Raw genomic sequence first — 21,438 nt, 5'->3', positions numbered from 1 at the left:
TGTTAACATGATCGTCATTAAGGGGCCGTGGTGTAACTTCTCCGTCTTCCACGGTGACCGTGCGGTTCTAGGCGCTTCTGTCCGGAACCGCGGGACTGCTACGGTCGCAGGTTCGAATCTTGCCTCGGGCATGGATGTGTGTGATGTCGTTAGGTTAGTTAGGTTTAAGTAGTTCTACGTTCTAGGGGACTGATGACCTAAGACGTTAAGTCCATGGCTCAGAGCCATTTGAACCATTTTTTGTACCTCCTAGCCACGCAGGCGGGATGAAGTCCTCCTTACTTGTCTTCACATAGGCCTCAGCCCCATGACACATGGCTTCTTGCTGAACAGAGATGACCCCCGACGTGTGACGTTTGCAGCGTACAGATCACTGTGCGCCACATTTTAATACACTGTGTTTTATTTTTAGGCCAGAGGACAGCGGCAGATTTGCCGACAGATGTGAATGTATAAATGTCTTTGTCAGCAGAGCAACCATTCTGGATCCCAGAGTGCTAAAATCACCATTGTTTCTCTGAGTCTCTGAGCACCACAGATGTTGTCATCAGTCCCCTAGAACTTAGAACTAGTTACACCTAACTAACCTAAGGACATCACACACCCTTGCCCGAGGCAGGATTCGAACCTGCGACCGTAGCGGTCGCGTGGTTCCGGACTGAGCGCCTAGAACCGCTAGACCACCGCGGCAGGCATTGTTTATAAGGTGAGATACTTTTCTAGAATACATCACCTTTTCAAAATTTTTTGGAGAATATCGTCAACAGTGAAACAATTCTGTAGTTGTAGACATCTCTCTTACCACCTGTCTTAAGGTGGAGTTTAACGACGGCACGTATTTCAGTCGCTGTGGAAAAATACAGTGAGTGAAGCAAGTGCCGTTAGTGGGAGAAATGATACAGAGGAGGCATATTCTGTAACAACACGTACCAGGATTTCGTCATGGATCCGAAGAACAGTCAATACATCGTCGCCGAGGCGGATTTTACCGTCCGAACAACGACTCGCGTCAAATCTTAGAAAGCTCTTTTGCGACCTCGCTCTTCCTTCTGGTGACCACGGATCCGAGTTGGACAGGAAGATGTACGAGTATCACGTAACTTACCTCGCTGCCTGTGAAGGCACAGCGGAAGACGCTCCTGTCAAACGCGGTAACCCGCGTCGCTTTTTGTGGCACGAGTGTGGCCATCTCGCTCGGCACCGCAGCTTTCCACCTCGCTGCTTCAAGCGCGGCCGCTCTCACCGAAGTGCGGACGGCCAGCTGAAGGAGGGCGCGGCGCCTTGAAATGTGTCAACTGTGAAGGACCACTTGTCACCGCTGCCTTGCCTTGGCTGCAGCGCCTTCAAATGCACCTCTCAACGGCAGGGAGGCGTCGCGTCCACCTCTCGGCGGCAATGCTATGCCAACAAGGCAATCTTCCCATCGCTCCCCCCTCAGATTTAGATTTAGTGGTAAGATGGCGCAGTAGACAGCCCGTCAAAAACTGAGCACAGATCAAGCATAAAAACGGGAAGAAGATGTACTGAACTGTAAAGAAAAAGCAAAATAGAAGCAGCCAACGGTCGAAGGACAAGAAGTGCGAGCGAGCAACAGCGTCGTGGTTACGTAGTCACGGCGTTGGACTGCCATGCGAGTAACCCTTCTTGAAATCTCTCTCTTGCAATTTATTTGTTTATTTTCACGACATAATAAACTGTCCGTCCGGCCACTGGAACTTTTGTTCTCATTCTGTAGTATTGGCAGTTGTCAAACTACACACTGGTTATAGAAATGGCTGTGAGCACTTTGCGACTTAACTCCTGAGGTCATCAGTCTCCTAGAACTTAGAATTACTTAAACCTAACTAACTTAAGGATATCACATACATCCATGCCCGAGGCAGGATTCGAACCAGCGACCGTAGCGGTCACTCGGTTCCAGACTGTTGCGCCTAGAACCGCACGGCCACTCCGGCCGGCGGTTATAGAATATGTCATGTGGTAAGAATACGTTACCGTCACAAGTCAATGTGATCAATTGTGAGAGCTGGCGATTACGACATAGACGTCTCACAGAAATGAAAACAACAAATAGACGAGTGTGAATTATGTTACAACATAGGTATTCAAGAGTCGAAACTTCCAAAACGGAAAGCAACTTCAAAAACGTTAAAAACGTGTGTTTTGGAGTGAACACATAGCGTGTAGTGGGGCGATCATTCTGTTGTAGAAATAATTCAAAAGCCAAGATCGCTTAAATAATGTTCACTGGATCCGATGATGGCACCTTACGTGTGTTGAAACCGGTTATCCAGTAAACAGTATTTGAATGATTTCTACATATGTTTTGACAGAGCACAAAGAAACTGTGTGATTGTGAAACAGTTGCGTTCATTTGTTGCAGCTTATGTGACAAGCTATTATGTTTTCATCGTCTCATTGACAGTGATCACATTCACATTCATATGAACACATAAACCGGATGCCGGCCGAAGTAGCCGTGCGGTCCTAGTCGCTACAATCCGGAAATCGAGCGACCGGTACGGTCGCAGGTTCGAATCCTTCCTCGGGCATGTATGTGTGTGCCGTCGTTAGGTTAGGTTAGGTTAAATTAGTTCTAAGTTCTAGGCGACTGATGACCTCATAAGTTAAGTCGCATAGTGCTCAGAGCCATTTGAACCTTTTTAAACCTAAACCGGAAAATGAGGCATATCTCACTCGCTTAACAGGCGTACAAATTAAGTGCGTTGGTAAGAAATTTCTTCTTATGGCACACGTATTGTCACTAATCCCGTGTTTGACATACCAGACGTGTTTCTCTGTGGAGGATTGTGTTGGCTTTTTGCCTTGTCAACAAACGTTTGCGGTTCCCATTCGTAAGCCACTTCCATTCGGCTGCTAATAGAATAGTTGTGCAGAATCAACTGTCATTATCCTTCCCTATGCCTCGCTGTTGCAAACAGACGTTACACCACGACACAAACACAAATTTGAATACAGCGAGCAGCGAAAAAAGGAAAAAGAGAAAATAACACGAGCGGAGTTGGAACACAGCTCGCCCGCATGGCAGTCCCACACCGTGATCACTTAACCAGGACGCCATTGGTCTCTTACACTGCTCTATATTGCACTTCGATCGTTCACTGTCTTCTTTGAACAGTTCACCTTCATGTTTTCATGCTTGATCTGTGTTCAGGTTTTGATGAGCTCTCCACCGGGCCATCTTACCACTGAAGCTGAGGGGAGAGCGATGGGAAGTTTCCCTTGTAAGATGTATCAAATGGTTCCAATGGCTCTGAGCACTATGCGACTTAACAGCTATGGTCATCAGTCCCCTAGAACTTAGAACTACTTAAACCTAAGGACACCACACAACACCCAGTCATCATGAGGCAGAGAAAATAAGATGTATCCTCCACAAGTAGCCACCTCTGGCCAGAAGACTGCCTTATCGCAAACATGTAGCCTGTGGGGAAGCCAGCACAGCCATACGCCACCACGGCCTCCTACAGACCGTGACACCTCTACACTTCCATGATGTCATCTTCATCGGGCAAGCTGTGCAACTGCAACAACGCCATCTGTCTTCATGCTGGCAGTAATGGAGCTTCAGTTCCCAGTACCGTCCCATACTATAGATACAGCCACCTCCTATCTTGCAGACTCACCGACCGGATGACAGCTGTTAACACGATGATGAGCATGATCCTCTACCTGGATTTGGAAGTGAAACAACTTCTGCAGCAGGTGACTGCAGCAATGAAGAACGCCATCGAGGCAGTCTTCAAGAAACAGTGAAATGCGCCCCTGGCTGTTAATTGCTGAGGACCTGTCACCTGTTTGTGGGATACCAACGGCATACGCACACAACAAGATGCATTTCGGAAATTCTGGAAGCAAGCAATTGACATCTGTTTGATTGTTAAAAAACACGTCGAATCGACGCCCGTATTGTCAACTGCCACTTCACAGATTAACCGGCCGGAGGTGGCAGCACGACCATTTATATGTAGCCCATGTCCTGACATCACCTGTTGCATAACCAACACTTCAGACGTTAAAAGCTGTGGGGGTAACACTGAGTAGTGTTACAGAGACAGGTATACCCAAATCTCAATTGTCACCTCACGCTTTTACGTCGTCGATGACGTCACGCATTGTTGCCAGATTGCTCCCCTTCTAACATAAACCACTTACCGGATGTAGAAAATGGCAGAATTTCAAAAAATGTAAAATGGCGGGACTGTGCCGTTTCTGGGCCAGACGAAATTCTTGTGACTGCTCTGTTGTTCTGGACTAAACTAGAAATTTGTCCAAGACTATTTGGAAGATACTCCTCTAGCAGCTATAATGCGAATCTTATTTCGGAATCTGTAGCCTCTACAGATTCTAAGCATGATGCAACAGTTCAGTATGAAGCCTATAATGATCAATGTATTAGTCAACTCTTTTGAATTCGTATTTGCGTTAGATTCCTCAGCGACATGTACAATCACACCATCCTTCTCATGTCCGAAAAAAATGGCTCTGAGCACTATGCGACTTAACATCAGTCCCCTAGAACTTAGAACTACTTAAACCTAACTAACGCCGGCCGCGGTGGTCTCGCGGTTCTAGGCGCGCAGTCCGGAACCGTGCGACTGCTACGGTCGCAGGTTCGAATCCTGCCTCGGGCATGGATGTGTGTGATGTCCTTAGGTTAGTTAGGTTTAAGTAGTTCTAAGTTCTAGGGGACTAATGACCACAGCAGTTGAGTCCCATAGTGCTCAGAGCCATTTGAACCATTTGAACCTAACTAACCTAAGGACAGCACACAACACCCAGTCATCACGAGGCAGAGAAAATCCCTGACCCCGCCGGGAATCGAACCCGGCCGTCTCATGTCCGAGATATCTTTTGTTCTGTGACCATAATGTTGAATTAATGTTATCTGATTAATTCCTGTAAACATGCAGTGACTGTGTGCAAGGTACAGCTTAAGATGAAAAGAGAGAAATGACAATGGCATAGGCTTACTTCGGTGTTAAAGCTGCTAGAAGATCGTCGTCCATCCATGAAACTATATCCATTATTTTTTCTGGGTCTGCTTTTGCCGGGTACAGCCTCTCTTCAAGCACTGGCTGGTCCGAATGACAAAAGGAGGTTGATACATACATAAATACCTGGAACAAAGAAGGTTGAACGTCCCTAGTTGGGAACATCAATTGCAGTACTTATGTGTAGAAGAATAAGTTAATTTCTGACAGAAAGATCATCGAACTAGAATACTCTATTAACATGGCCGTACTAAAATATCATTGCTAATCTTGGGGAGAAGTAAATCAGTAAGTTAACGTACTTTTATTCAATAATGTCACATGGAATAATGTTCTGGGGTAACATCTTTAAGTGAGAAAGCCTTCGTCGCTCAAAAACGGGCTATAAGAATAATATGTGGTACTGAGTCGCTTCATCTTGTAGATACTTGTTTCAGGAGTTGGGCTGCTTTACGGTATGTTTATTCCCTCATGAAGTTTGTGATAAATAATCCACCACAGTTTTAAAGGAACAATGATGTACATAATTACAACAGCAGAAAAATGACATTCATTACTCTACCTTAAATTTGTCTTTAGCATGAAAACAGGGTGCAAAATACTATAACAAAAATGTTTGATCGCTTACCCAGTGATATAAAAGTTCAGACAGACAGCAATGTAAAAATTGAAAACAAACTGAAAATTTTACAGATGTGGATCTCATTGCATGGACGTAGGCCTTCAGCTGATGACATGTATGAGAAAAACTAACATCACAGCTGTATTTTTAAAACGTTTTTATTGTATCACACGACTAGTTTCAGCGGCACTTCAGTGCCATCCTCAGGTTCCACCATTGCCAAATTAGTATTTGATTTCCTTGGCCCATTTACGGTGCGATCCTTGTCACGTGGGCTAGCTTTCGTCAGGAGTCTACACTAGAGTGACTCACGACACACCCTTACAGCTTTAGTTAAGCTACTATGAGGTTATACAGGTGCCACCATGTCGTAATATATCCGATTATTTAGCTGTGTATATCGTGACCCGTTGGTTGAACTGTTTAGCATCCCCGGTGGCTTACAGAAAAGCGAAGGTCACAATAAGATGATGGAAATTTAAGAAGAACATTGTAGCACAATAGACAACGTGTTATTGGAAGAAAATTACTAGGAGTGACCCAACTGAACAACACACCTCACGCTGATATATTAACGAAGGTGCGTATCTAACTTCAAATGAAAGTAGCAGCCACTGTAACAATTTGGTTTATCATCATCACACATCAAACAAATGAATTTCCAATTGAACTAAGCATGAAACATTTAATGAGTGGACAAAAGATTATAATTACGAATTATAACCTTGTCTCAGGCACACATCAAAGCACAGCATGAAACTATGTCAAGGGCACGGCCAGTGACTGTGAAAACGATGAGTCGTTTAAGGAAAGAGTCCGGGAAAGTAAGTGCGAACACTAGGAGATTGCTTAAAGTCATGATGATAGCAGTTATCTGGACGCAACTGTTAAAACTGTGTAATTACATCCAGATGTAAGTCAACTCGCTTCATGTACCCCTCAGCTCAGTAACGGAATCGTCATTTCATGCTTACTACTGTTGAACAGTGTAAGTGTGGCAGACAGCAGACGTCTCGGCTGGAAATGCTACGTCCAGTTCTAGTACTGTATTCTGCTCCAAGCTGGAGGCTTCCCTCTATGCAGTTCTCTGCTATCACCTGAACGAAGTGTTTTCTCCTTGGCAGGAATTGTGGTCTGGATTTACTTTTCGGATCGTGGCTGGTTCTACCAGCGTACGAATCTCACAAGTCAATTGCAGCAAACATGAGTCCTGACCAATAATAATTTCATAAATAAGTTTAAAAAATTTCTTCTCTCACAGATGGTCTGATGTGGGAAGGTTTCTAACCCCGGTCAACCAAAGTCCTAGAAGGTAGACAAACAGTAGGAAGCGTGCCTTCTGCTGAAACGATTATTATGAGCTAATCAGCCTGTGTCACTCGGATTTAAGCGAACATTCCTTGTGGCATGGCGGTGGATAACGGCCGCTCCTACTGAGTTTTACTTCTGGCTTTTCAGATTTTTATCTCTCTGAAAAGGATTCTTCCTAGCGTCTCATGCAGTGCTGTTTTTATGAAATGAATGCCGTAAGCATGCCTGCTGCACGGAGATGGGACACAGCAAATTCCTTGTTCTCTAACTGCTCTGAAGGAAGGAAGAAAGATAGGGTTTGACGTCCCGTCGACATCGAGATAATTAGAAACAGAGCACAAGGTAAGATTGTGTCAAGGATGGGGAAGGAAGTCGGCCGTGCGCTTTAAAAGGAACTATCCAGGCATTTGCCTGGAGCGATTTAGGAAAATCATGGAAAACCTAAAGGCCACAGGGGAGATTGAACAGTCGTTCTCCCGAATGCCGTATTCATCAAATACGTTGCGAATGGTCTGCAGTACATCTCCCGTTTAATTTGAGGATGCAAGCATTGAATCTTACTGTGGGACAAACAGAATTCACCAACTGTTTAGTGTAGTTAGTAAGAGGTAAACACTACTCTTCAGACAAACAGACTTTCGGGTTCTCTACAAGAGGGACAGGTCTGTGGCAAGGAGAGTAGCGATCACCTTCATCAGTACACACACACACACACACACACACACACACACACACACACACACACATTCACACACACACACACACACACACACACACACGAGAGCAGGGAATTATACTTCTCTTAATACCTAACAGGCGATTAGTATGTACTCCAGAGTTGTCTTGTCTCTGTGTGGCACTTTCAATTCAGAAAAGACTGATATTCTGTCTTTGTACCCACATGGTGCTAGATTCAATGGACCCTGAAGCAGAATGTCACAACATTACATCCAGGCACAAATTGTCTGTATTCTTGTTCTATAAAGGTACAGATCACACCTGGCTCAGTTCCTCGCGATACTGATCTAACTGTTTAAGGAACACTTGGTGATCACTGGCGTACGATTCTTTGATAAACACTGCAGCCAATTTACATACGTGAAATAACATTGTGGCGCTTAATTTAAAGGTCCATTGTGCCATGCATCAAGTGGGAACAATGACTGAACGACTGTTGAGTTTTGTCTTCATACGCGATAAGTGAGCCACAAATGGTCTGTACTGTTCTAGAACAAATCTTTACGTATTTTGGCAAATAATGCAGACGGTTTTCTATTTCTTTATAGGACACATTTTACATCTGCAGAAATATCAAATTACAGACATCGCCAAGAGTGCCTTAATCTGTTAGTTACCTCTGTAGTGCCATTAAGTGAACCGCATGTGTTCTGTACAGTCAATTTGGTCTCGGCTCAACAGACCTCGGAGGGCCCAAAGATACTGACCTCCGTACTGTCCTCAGCCGATTGCTGTAACTGGATGCCGATGTGGAGGGGAATGTGCTCAGCGCACTGCTCTCCTGGCCTCTGTCAGTTTTTGTGACCGGAACTACCACTTCTCTTGGGCTTAGACGGGCTGAGTGCAGCCCACTTGCCAGCTGCGCTCAGCAGACTTGGATGGTCACAAGGACTAGCCAAGTACGACAGATGTCAACTTCGGTAATCTCACGGGAACCAGTGTTACCATTGTGGGAAGGTTGTTGGCTAAGTACATATAATTTATAGGTGGAAATAATGTGATTTTTAATTTGTGGGCCAGAGGTGTCTTGTACTAAGTGGTAACAAAGACTGAACCTGGCCGGCTGGAGTGGCCGTGCGGTTCTAAGCGCTACAGTCTGGAGCCGAGCGACCGCTACGGTCGCAGGTTCGAATCCTGCCTCGGGCTTCGATGTGTGTGATGTCCTTAGGTTAGTTAGGTTTAATTAGTTCTAAGTCTAGGGGACTGATGACCTGATGTTAAGTCGCATAGTGCTCAGAGCCATTTGAACCATTTTTGAACTGAACATGTGTTTTTATGCCAAGAAGAGTAGTGGGGACAAAAAAGTGTGCAATGCATACTGATCGTTTCGTTTCTGATGGTGGTAAATATTGGACTGTTAATGGAAGAACAAAATGTGTGTTTGTGTGTCTTGTGTGTGTGTCTGTCCGTGTGTGTGTGCATGCGCATGTGAATGTACATGTGAATGCTAACTGTTAAAACAAGATAGCAACCCAGGAGTACATACTAACTGGAATTTCATTTTTTATGGTGGTAAAATATTTGTTGGTGATTGGAAGAGGAAAAGGTGGTGGTGTGTGAGATAGTGTGTGTATGTGCTGATGAAGCTGTGAGGTTTCTTGGTCCCACAGAGCTGCCTCTGAATGTAGGGAACTATGTGATAAGGGAACCATACCAAAGAGTGTGCAGTTAAGGAATAACCGTAAATATCTGGGTTATTATGAACAGGAAAGCAAAATATTTTAGGTTTATATTTATTAACACAAAATCTACGTTTTCAGAAAACTATACCAATGGAGAGCTAATACTTTTCGAGCTTTTCAAAAGTAAAAAAGACCAGAAATGCGCACCCTTTCATTCACGTGCGGTTAGGAGTGCGCAAAACATGCCCCACGTGTCACAAATGAACGCAATATCGCCCTCTACTGAAGAGCACTGTTCATGCCACCATCTTCCGCACTTAATGCACTGTATCCAATCATCTGGATACGCCAAAATCTATGTTCTCTACTCACAGCTTCCATTATTTCCTTAAAGCTGACTGCTTCGCACCAGGAGCAGCGGCAACCTTTGTTTGCTTTCCCCATTTTCAATTCGTCGTCTGGCCTTACTGAGCAGCTCTTCAGTTTAGATGAGCTCTCTGTCCAATTTTTGTACTTAGTTTGAAGTCCGTCAGAAACAAAACCTATCCTTCAGACTCCAGAACGCGCTCAAGAGGTACAAATTTTTCAGTTGTGCCCTAAAGAAATATCTAGCGAGGTGGCGGAGCGGTTAGCACACTGGACTTGGATTCGGGAGGACGACGGTTCAAACCCACGTGAAACCATCCTGATGTAGGTTTTCTATGATTTTCCTAAAAGGGAATGGTCGACTTTCTTCCCCATCCGATAGGACCGATGACCTCGCTGTTTGGACCCCTCCCCCAAATCAACCGACCAACCAACCATAAAGGGAACAAACGCACTCTTTGGGGACGTTATATGCACGCTCCTTAGTATAGAAACAATGATTCCAAGTGGAGTCAACAGATGGCAGTACTCTTCACATTTGCGAGACATGTGGATGCAGTATGATGGATTGCATTTCAAAACGCGGTCAGTTCTGCATCCAGCTAATGTAACAGAATACTAGAACTACATCGAGAAAGCTGAATCATGATTCTCAGTTGTTTCATTTTGGAAACACAGGATTTCTTCACACAACTTCGACGAGATGTTTCTGATGCCACTCTGAACATAGCTACGTCAGTGGCGAGTTGACCAGTTTAGTCAACTGTCAGGATCACAATCTGAGCTCTCTTTGGAACTGCCCACTCTTTTGTAAATGTACCCTAAGTGCTGTGTAAGGGACACAGGTGCAGAAGATGTGAGGGGACTGACTGGAACATTCGCGACTTTCAGCTGCAACGACAACCTTAAATGTCTGGCTTCTATGACGAGCCAACACCATCTCATCTGGTGACTGGTGACGCACCTGCAGGTTGGGCAGCTGCTCGGCCAGCTGCAGCATGCGCTTGGTGCCCACCACGTTGGTGGTGACGGTCTGGCGCAGGGTCTCGTCGAAGCGGACGCTGGCGGCGCTGTGGAAGACGACGCTGACGTCGCGCCGCAGGGCCGCCATGTCCTGCTCCGCCAGCCGGAAGTCCGGCGCGCTGAGGTCACCGGCCACCACCGACAGCTGGCGCGTGAAGTCGGGCCGCTCCTCCCGCAGTTTCGAGAACACCTGCGGGACGCCGACGGTACTCTGCGCTCACTGCTGGTGCGCATCTGGCAAAAACCTACTGGGCGCAGGGCATGTTGACTGCTGGCACCCACCAGCAGCACAGCCATGTACTTCTCAGAGACAATGGCACTGCAGATTTATAGTACATTCCAATATTTGTTTAATTGAGTTATGTATTTATTCATTAGGCATGATTGGGGGTTAGAGAGCCTCTCTTATATCTAACCTGACATGTGTAGTAAGTTAACATTACAACGTACGGGATCAATTGGGAGGAAAGGTATATTCTTTGGGAGTTCATAGTGTTAGTGACATTGACATTGTAATTCTGTCAGAGACGCCAAAGGACTTGGAAGAGCAGTTGAACGGAATGGACAGTGTCTTGAAAGGAGGATATAAGATGAACATCAACAAAAGCAAAACGAGGATAATGGAATGTAGTCCAATTAAATCGGGTGATGCTGAGGGAATTAGATTAGGAAATGAGACACTTAAAGTAGTAAAGGAGTTTTGCTATTTAGGAAGTAAAATAACTGATGATGGTCGAAGTAGAGAGGATATAAAATGTAGACTGGCAATGGCAAGGAAAGCGTTTCTGAAGAAGAGAAATTTGTTAACATCGAATATAGATTTAAGTGTCAGGAAGTCATTTCTGAAAATATTTGTTTGGAGTGTAGCCATGTATGGAAGTGAAACATGGACGATAACTAGTTTGGACAAGAAGAGAATAGAAGCTTTCGAAATGTGGTGCTACAGAAGAATACTGAAGATAAGGTGGATAGATCACGTAACTAATGAGGAGGTATTGAATAGGATTGGGGAGAAGAGAAGTTTGTGGCACAACTTGACTAGAAGAAGGGATCGGTTGGTAGGACATGTTTTGAGGCATCAAGGGATCACAAATTTAGCATTGGAGGGCAGTGTGGAGGGTAAAAATCGTAGAGGGAGACCGAGAGATGAGTACACTAAGCAGATTCAGAAGGATGTAGGTTGCAGTAGGTACTGGGAGATGAAGAAACTTGCACAGGATAGAGTAGCATGGAGAGCTGCATCAAACCAGTCTCAGGACTGAAGACCACAACAACAACAAGTGTTAGTGATTCTGAACAACAAACTTCAAGTGAACATACGCCTTCTTCTTAACCGTATCCAACCTATAGTGTCAGTTTCATGCCCTTTACCAGCACTCGCATGTGAATACAATCAAAGTGTCATTAGCCTACACAGCGTTGTCTTCAATGACCATTTTTACCGACTATTTCAATGCACACTTCGGGCTCTTATCTTAACTGTGTGTGCTCAAGTAAACGACCATACAAATTGTGGTGTCACCGCCAGACAACACATTTGCTTGGTGGCCGCGGTCCGCTAGTATACGTCGGACCCGCGTGTCGCCACTATCAGTGATTGCCGACCGAGCGCCGCCACACGGCAAGTCTAGTCTAGAGACACTTCCTAGCATTATCCCCAGTTGTACAGCCGACTTTGCTCGCGATGTTTCACTGTCTACATACGCTCTCATTTGCAGAGACGACAGTTTAGCATAGCCTTCAGCTACGTCATTTGCTATGACCTAGCAAGGCGCCATATTCTTCAAGAATGTATTCTGAACAGATAATATTATGAATCATGTGCCGTCAAGAGCGACGTTCATCATTAATGGATTAAAGTTAAGTATCAAACTAATTACGTCCTCGTATAATTTGCTACCTGATGTTTGATGTATGGTCGTTAGTGCACCACTATGTGGACTACGCCTGCCAGTATAGACCGACCGTTTGGTGTGCACGTGCCCACGCTTCAGCACCTGACCTGCTGCCCACGAAAAATAAGCATTAATGGCTTGCTCTTGTCACATGTACTTGGAGGTATAACCAGTCTTTAACGTTGTTCAGTACACCGTTATAAGTGACGAATAGAAAAGTCAGCACTTACACCCATCACACTCTGAATAAATTACCGTGCAAACTCATATGACCAAATAGATGTAAATAACAGATTTAAGTAACTATCAAAAAATCGTCTTTCCGCAAGTTACAGACAAAACTCTGTCAACACGCATCCTCCAAAGAGCTCAGGAGCAGCTCGTTCACAAAACAGGCGAATACCAAGCCGGCTTCCACCGATAGGAATTTTAGAGAACAAACATTCAATTTAGAACAACATTAAAATACAAAGCTGTCACGAATAGCCCAATCATATACAAATTTTGTGGACTTCAAAAGGCGTTTGATTCAGTCGATTGGCAGCCCTTTTTTATCGTTCCTAAGAGCTAGGACTCGAGCTGAGAACCCTAAATCTCATCAAAGAAAAATCAGTACAATCTAGAAAGCGTAGTGCATGAGTGGGATATCAGAAACATTAGCGTCCAAACCGGTGTTTGACATGGCGGCTGTGTGTGTATTATTCCCCTTAATCTGGTTTTGGCCAAAGTCATCCGTGAGTGGGAGAAAGAACTCAAAAACCCAAAGTATTGGAAACCCTTCTTACTTGAAGGACCTAACAGTAAAATCCAAGTTTCTTGGCTGGCTTTTTCACACGATATTTCAATACTAGCAGACAACCAAACGTCAGAAAGTAAACAGAAACTCTCATTTAATCTGCTTGAAGAGGTAGCCTCGAAATATCCTTCCAAAAAATCTAATTACACCTGCTCGAAACATTCTACTCAAAACGTGATCACAAAATACGGAAAAATATAGAATGTTCGACACTTCAAGTATTTAGATGAAATACAGATCGAGAAAAAATGACACAGAAAATTCAGTCGGAGAAACTTATGTGGGTTATAGTAAAATGTGCAACATCTACAACAAAAGACGAATATTCAGAAACCCGAAAATAATAGCCTGTAACACCGTTATCAGTCCTGTAGGCTTGTACGCTAACAAAACGGTTGCACTCCATAGCAGACATGATGTGGAAGATATCCTAAAAGAAGAACGCGGAATTCTAACAAAGACATTCGGTCAAAAAAGAGCAGAAGAACAGAGGACGGTCTCTAAAAACAAGATAAAAACTAGCGAATCTCATGGCAGATGTAAGTAAAACATGACTGAAATATTATTAGCGTATCTACTGACTCCCCCCCCCCTCCTCTAAACAAACGCAGTCTCTGAAGTGCGACGTGCACACAACTTAAATCCATATCTTAGATCCAGGAGGTCAAAATAGATTTAGAAAAGTCTCACTTAAATTCACTAGATATCTTCAACAGAAACTTATACAGACTAAAACTTAGCAATTGCGGAGTGCTGTCAGAGAATTAAGTCACCACCAGACCAGGGACAAAGTGGCCTGAAGATGGAAAAAGAAACTATGGAGAAAAAATGAGAGCTGCTTGGAAACTCTGAAGATTGAAACATAACAGCCTTGAGTTATGCGATAGAGTCCATATGCACCTAAAAATAATGATAATAAAACATAGATCTAGTCAAAGATTTAATCGCCACGACACATAAATAGCTACGAATTTATTATCCAAAAGATTTATTGGCTACATATACGGTGATAGACAAGTAGCTGGGGGTTTTAGAAGATTCTGCTTCCCGGTGGAGCACATTTACCCTCGTCAGGCATTTAGTCCTTATGGTAGGTGCTTCACAATATGGCCCTGCCTAGCAATTACTGAAATGACATTCAACAAACAATTCTATAAAAGACTAAAACTCCCAACAGCTGCTCAGATGAATTATCGTTAAGTAGAAGAGGAGGCACCGTCTGTTATTATTTATATTTATATCAGAAAGTTCATTGTTTTCTCATGTGAAAAAATATTATGAGGAGGCTTAAAAAGTAAGCTGCACAGTATTGCGGCTGGCCAAGTACCTCTTATTGAACACTGCACTACAATTCAAAGTGACGCAGATACATCTGCTATTTTTAAACATGGTCACCAAGTCTATGTAAATAACGGTTGGAGCTTTCTACTAATCGTTCAATTCCTAGTGACAGAAATCCGCTCATTGGTCACAGAGTCATTTAAAAATCCCTGTGTGATCGCCCTCGTCGTCGGAAACTCTGTGATTTCTGTAAGTGGGCTTCTCGATTACCTTCATCTGTGCTCGAAGTTTATGGCCTTCCTTTCCAGTTAACATCACGCAGATCTGTGTTGACTTGGTCAAATTGCTGGCACCATTTAACTGTGGCCGGACATAAAATTGTTTTGATCCATATACCGCCAGAAATTTTCAATGAATCTGTATGCAATTTCGTCGTTTTTCACATTGCTATTGTGCAATACCACGTAGTTCAACTGTGTAGTATGTCTCCAGTTGCCGCGCAGTTTTCATTCCCACAGTGTATTGCAGCTGTTACCTATACCCCAGCAGAACTGGATCATCAGGGAAAACAGAACATGAACTCTCTTCTAGGGTTGTGATACTCTCGTTGTGCAATGGTCTTAGCGTTGAGTGACGTCTGTAACTTACTTTTGAAGTCCCATCGTACATCTGGCCACACACCACCAGCAACTTATCTTGCAATTGCTCCCCGAGCCAACGTAACAGAGAACAGAGCACACTCTGCATGTTACTCAAGACAGCTTCGAAGTTGATTATATCGACAGATGAGGGCTTGCTGGACTGCAGACTAGCGCATCAAGCTAGCGCTGTCCGGATCCCCCACCCCAAACTCCAAAACCAGCATGTTACCTGTTAACACCAACTCAGTAACTAATTTTTGTGGTCACCGGAGAAACAGTAAGTAGGAGTTGTGCTCAAAAGAAAATGTAGGAAACGGCACTGTGGGTATAATTGAGGTCTTTATTCGAAAGTAATCATCAGAGACCTGAGCACAACTGTTCCATTGTTTCACGAGCTGAAGGATTACCTGTTCCCAGAATTCCTGCGGTTATGGCAGGAGCGACTCTTCCACTGTGTCCTTCGGTTCGTCGCCTCACTGGAAGCGCTTCCCTCTGAGAGTCTTTTTCAGATTGTGTAGCTGCTCCTCCTTGAACTTGGCCACTACACTGTGTGTGACACTGGAGATATGTGGACGCGTCTTATCGCGCAGCACAATCGCTCTCTCCTTGAGCAGCTGAGGTCGTTTGCTCTTGATGGACTTGTGTAGGCTATGGAGTGTCTCACAGTACACGTCACTGTTAATTGTTTTTTCGTGCTTGAGGAAATTGATGAGTATTTGGACCTCAGACGTCCAAGAATGTGGCGAACATCACCTTGCCTGCTGATGACATAGCTTTGAATCTTTCAGGGGGGACGGGGGCGAAGGTTATACAGACGTACAACCACTCCAGATCCTGCATTCACGCCCCTAGATGTCTCACTACATTATCCCAATGTAGCATATCTGAGTTTCAACCAGTTTCGTTGTTACGACGTTTCCTACCTTTTCATTTGAACGCTCTTTATACTTTGACTACACTGAAGTCTCACACCCTCGCATACTGTGGGATATCAAGAAGAAAGGGATCGTCAAGGTCTGATGTGTATCATTTTGACAGTGTATCAAAGTTGAAAGCTTAGTAGGAGGGCAGAACATTCAAACGAACCTGAAGATGATTATGTCAACCTCTGAAGAACCTCACTTTCATAGATCCACCCCTGTACAAGACCACACCCTGACCAAGATGCCGCATGGCCGCAGGCTGTGGGCAATTTCCAATCTTTTGCACCAGCCCATATTACCTACTGCATGGGCCCTGTAACATGGCATCATAGATGTGGACAAACACCAGAGTTGACTTGTGGTCATCACTGGTCGTAGCAGGAATCAAATGATTGAAATAGCAACTGGGCATGAGCACCTTGTGGTCCATCAAAATCAGCTGTGGCTGTGATTGTTGAATGACAGCTGTGATGGAGTCATCTGATACTACATTATTAAGTGCCCACCTGATACTGGCAACATGACTGACAGTGTTCTCGGAAGTCCCAGGTTGAGACCACTACCCTCCATATGTCAACACATTCCCCATTGAAGCTCCTCACGTGCACTGCCTGTAAGGCATCAATGCAGCCACCTCTCACATAATATGTCTACCACATTCTATGGGCTGTGAAGCAACTATAGAGTTGAAACTGCTACCATCAGCTGTGAGCTATGAGGCGCCTATGGAGGTCATACTGTTGTCACCAGCTGTGGAAGTCGCATTCCCATGTGGGGAACATGTCACTGGTACCATGTCAACAACAATAATCGCCACAGTGACATCCATCTCCTCTGCCCCATACTTGGCTGGCCTTGATTCCCCTGCCGACAGTAGTGGCCCTTCAGGCTAGTTACAGGGAGGAGGGATGAAATATCCACAGCACTCAGACGATATGAAGGCTGATTCAGAGACAGGGGGTGATTGTACAGTTTCTTGTTCTGACTTCAACTGCTGAAACCAGAAGCATCATGGTAAAAATGTCACTTGGAGATGAGTAGTAACCCTCGAATATGAGTAAATACCCAGAATAGCTGGCAGATACATTAGTTTGTAATTTGATATTAAAGTCATAGATATGTGGATTACCGAATGTAGCTAATACCTAGGTTTCTGAACTTTGACTATGATTCTGGAACGCTTTGGATGTCTGGTTTTCATATGAGACGACTCTGGCTTTTGTTCATTATAATGATTTAGGCTCACATTGTATGGAGACGTAAGGTTCACTTTCTATTCTGTTCCATCTATCGACCTAGTATCGATCTCATTTTCCATGTTCAATATAGTTCACAGCACTTACTTCCCTAGTTTAGTGTCAAGCTACGACACATGAGAACTAGAATTATTGGCTACGATAAATAAGCACTAAAATTATTAACACCTGCGTAAACAGACCATGCTCAATCCGTGCCTCCAACATCACGCGCTAGCAGAGCATGTCAAGACGGTGACCTCTTTGTTGCCCAAATACGTTGCATGTCTCATCAGCAAAATTCTTTTCAAAAAATGCAACACCAAATGACGTAATTGGCTTAGTAGAGAAATTGTTCCAGAGACTTAGCTGTTGCTGACGCATGTTTTGATGGAAAACGCCTGTGCTCCCAGGGCGCTAACATCCTCGACCGAGAGACGAATGTCGCAACACAGTTTTGGCTTGAACTAGCATGGCCCGTCCGCATGACTTACAACGTCTGAGGTGTAGGCCTCGAGCCTCGCGTGTGGGTCCTGCCCGCGCTTGGGCCGCACCAGCAGGTAGAGGGTGCCGAGGTCTGGGCAGGACCGCAGCAGCTTCTCCACGATGGCCTTGCCCAGGAAGCCGGTGGCCCCCGTCACCAGCACCGACCGGCCGGCGAACCACTTCGCCACCTGCGAACCTGAGTCGGTGCCCTCTCCTTCCACTGCACACATTGCTGAACCTGCCACAAAGATAATTCTCGTCATTTGCAATCGAAACCAAGAATTTCCATAGAGTGTGTTTCAGATAGGTATGTTTCTCACTAAGTTACAAAGTAATAAGTGAAAACAATATTTATTAATATAGTTAAACAGTATAGCTATGTCAGTTTTGGATAATCTTATTCACATTGTTAAATTGCATAACCTTGGTCACTGACTTTGACAGACGGTAATTCATGCATGTCATCGACGCATGTCTCATATTCGATGACTCAGCAAGTTTGAGGTCACATGGAACGCTAATATATTCGATGAAATCAATGAGAGATGAATGTAGGAAATTGGAAATATTGGTGGTATATTTAAAAAAATACTAGGTGATCAAAAAGTCAGTATAAATTTGAAAACCGAATAAATCACGGTATAATGTACATAGAGAGGTACAAATTGACACACATTCTTGGAATGACACGGGGTTTTATTAGAACCAAAAAAAATTACAAGAGTTCAAAAAATGTCCGAGAGATGGTGGTTCATCTGATGAGAATAGCAATAATTAGCATAACAAGGTAAGACATAGCAAAGATGATGTTCTTTACAGGAAATGCTCAATATGTCCACCATCATTCCTCAACAATAGCTGTAGTCGTGGAATAATGTTGTGAACAGCACTTTAAAGCCTGTCCAGAGTTATGGTGAACACACACACACACACACACACACACACACACACACACACACACACACACACACAATCAAAAATTTACTGTATTTACACATCTGCAATAGCTTCCAAAATTACATAAGCATCTAAACTACACTCCTGGAAATTGAAATAAGAACACCGTGAATTCATTGTCCCAGGAAGGGGAAACTTTATTGACACATTCCTGGGGTCAGATACATCACATGATCACACTGACAGAACAACAGGTACATAGACACAGGCAACAGAGCATGCACAATGTCGGCACTAGTACAGTGTATATCCACCTTTCGCAGCAATGCAGGCTGCTATTCTCCCATGGAGACGATCGTAGAGATGCTGGATGTAGTCCTGTGGAACGGCTTGACATGCCATTTCCACCTGGCGCCTCAGTTGGACCAGCGTTCGTGCTGGACGTGCAGACCGCGTGAGACGACGCTTCATCCAGTCCCAAACATGCTCAATGGGGGACAGATCCGGAGATCTTGCTGGCCAGGGTAGTTGACTTACACCTTCTAGAGCACGTTGGGTGGCACGGGATACATGCGGACGTGCATTGTCCTGTTGGAACAGCAAGTTCCCTTGCCGGTCTAGGAATGGTAGAACGATGGGTTCGATGACGGTTTGGATGTACTGTGCACTATTCAGTGTCCCCTCGACGATCACCAGAGGTGAGTGTAGGAGATCGCTCCCCACACAATGATACCGGGTGTTGGCCCTGTGGGCCTCGGTCGTATGCAGTCCTGATTGTGAAGCTCACCTGCACGGCGCCAAACACGCATACGACCATCATTGGCACCAAGGCAGAAGCGACTCTCATCGCTGAAGACGACACGTCTCCATTCGTCCCTCCATTCACGGCTGTCGCGACACCACTGGAGGCGGGCTGCACGATGTTGGGGCGTGAGCGGAAGACGGCCTAACGGTGTGCGGGACCGTAGCCCAGCTTCATGGAGACGGTTGCGAATGGTCCTCGCCGATACCCCAGGAGCAACAGTGTCCCTAATTTGCTGGAAAGTGGCGATGCGGTCCCCTACGGCACTGCGTAGGATCCTACGGTCTTGGCGTTCATCCGTGCGTCGCTGCGGTCCGGTCCCAGGTCGACGGGCACGTGCACCTTCCGCCGACCACTGGCGACAACATCGATGTACTGTGGAGACCTCACGCCCCACGTGTTGAGCAATTCGGCGGTACGTCCACCCGGCCTCCCGCATGCCCACTATACGCCCTCGCTCAAAGTCCGTCAACTACACATACGGTTCACGTCCACGCTGTCGCGGCATGCTACCAGTGTTAAAGACTGCGATGGAGCGTGGTGCTTTGGGGTGTAGTGATTCTTCTTATTTTTCGTTTTGCGTCGATGTCAGTCGGTCAGCCAATTTATGAGAGATCGCGTTTTGTACTGATTTTGACACAATTCACTGTCAATCCCAGCTAGGAGGGTAATTTGTAAATGGTTCGTTTATTTTTTTCTTCGGCAGCGGTCTGAAGCTGCTAGATCTTTTACTTTCAGTAGTTTGATCCTGAATTCACCCTTTGCTTTACTTTATTTCCCTGTAATTGTCTGATATAATTGAACCCCCTAAGTGTTCGTTACGGTTCATGTTTGGAATTGAAAATAGATGTGATTTATCGTCAAAACTATCACTGCAGATTAATTAGCGTGACAGGGCGACATTTATATCTAACATTATCGAATACACGCAAAATCGAGACAAGCAACGAGTGGTGTGTTACAATATTACCTTATACTCAGGGGTGACCCAAAACTCTTACCTTTTTTCCTCTTAACTTCCCTGATCCATACTATATCTAGGCTGTGCCTCAGCACTGCGCTTTCCAGATTTTCTATCTTCCCTATCATGTTCAAACATCTGACATTCCACACGCTGAGTCATAGATTATTGTCCTCTCGCTGGCTATTCAATCTTTTTTCTCTTGGTCACCTCCCTGGTACTAGTCTGCTCTGAGAGATCCGAATAGAGGACTAGTCCGGAATCGTTTGCCAATGGAGAAATTGTCTTGGTACTTTTTTTATTTCAGCCCACATGTCCTGTTTAAACATATTATTTGTCTTTAATGCAGGGGTTTTCATTTTCTTCTGCATCCTCATTCCATTGATCAGCTATATCATAATAAAACCAATATATAAACTACATATAAACCATATATGAAACCAATAAATAATACAATACAGATTTTGTTTCACTTTCATTTTTTTAGAAAGTTCATATGTTTTGAGATTTATTTACTAAACTTACAATGACACATTTAAATTTTTGAATGCAATATTTTTCATAGATATTGTTCAATTTAGCAATATTTGTCATTAATGCTTCGATTTTATTAAACCTACGAGGGCTCTTCATTGAACAATGATCATAATTTTTTATCGTCATAATTTTTCCCAGTCGAATTTAATCTTCCCATATTCTGTTAGCTTAATATGCCGAACCATAGTTTGCTTCATGTAGGATGGCGGTCCTTTCTTCAGCCGTTCTCGCATCCACCACTATTAACTGCTAGCAGTCAATACGATTCATTCTCTTACCGAGTGGAT

At 44.4% G+C, this 21,438-nt stretch overlaps 1 protein-coding gene across 1 annotated transcript in view; it reads right to left on the bottom strand.

Annotated features, from left to right (window-relative positions):
- LOC126285290 (fatty acyl-CoA reductase 1-like) overlaps positions 1-21,438 on the bottom strand; it is a 125,309-nt gene that overhangs the window by 86,700 nt on the left and 17,171 nt on the right. Inside the window, exons 2-4 of the mRNA XM_049984578.1 lie at positions 17,963-18,192; positions 10,639-10,887; positions 4,996-5,141 (exon numbers count right to left, since the gene is read on the bottom strand). Of these exons, the coding sequence (XP_049840535.1) occupies positions 4,996-5,141; positions 10,639-10,887; positions 17,963-18,184 (617 nt within the window). The 5' untranslated portion in view covers positions 18,185-18,192. The remainder of the gene's footprint in view (positions 1-4,995; positions 5,142-10,638; positions 10,888-17,962; positions 18,193-21,438) is intronic.

Source organism: Schistocerca gregaria, chromosome 8 (genome assembly GCF_023897955.1).
Source record: "Schistocerca gregaria isolate iqSchGreg1 chromosome 8, iqSchGreg1.2, whole genome shotgun sequence".
Taxonomy (NCBI): Eukaryota; Metazoa; Arthropoda; class Insecta; order Orthoptera; family Acrididae; genus Schistocerca; species Schistocerca gregaria.
This window is presented reverse-complemented; position numbering and strand designations above follow the sequence as displayed.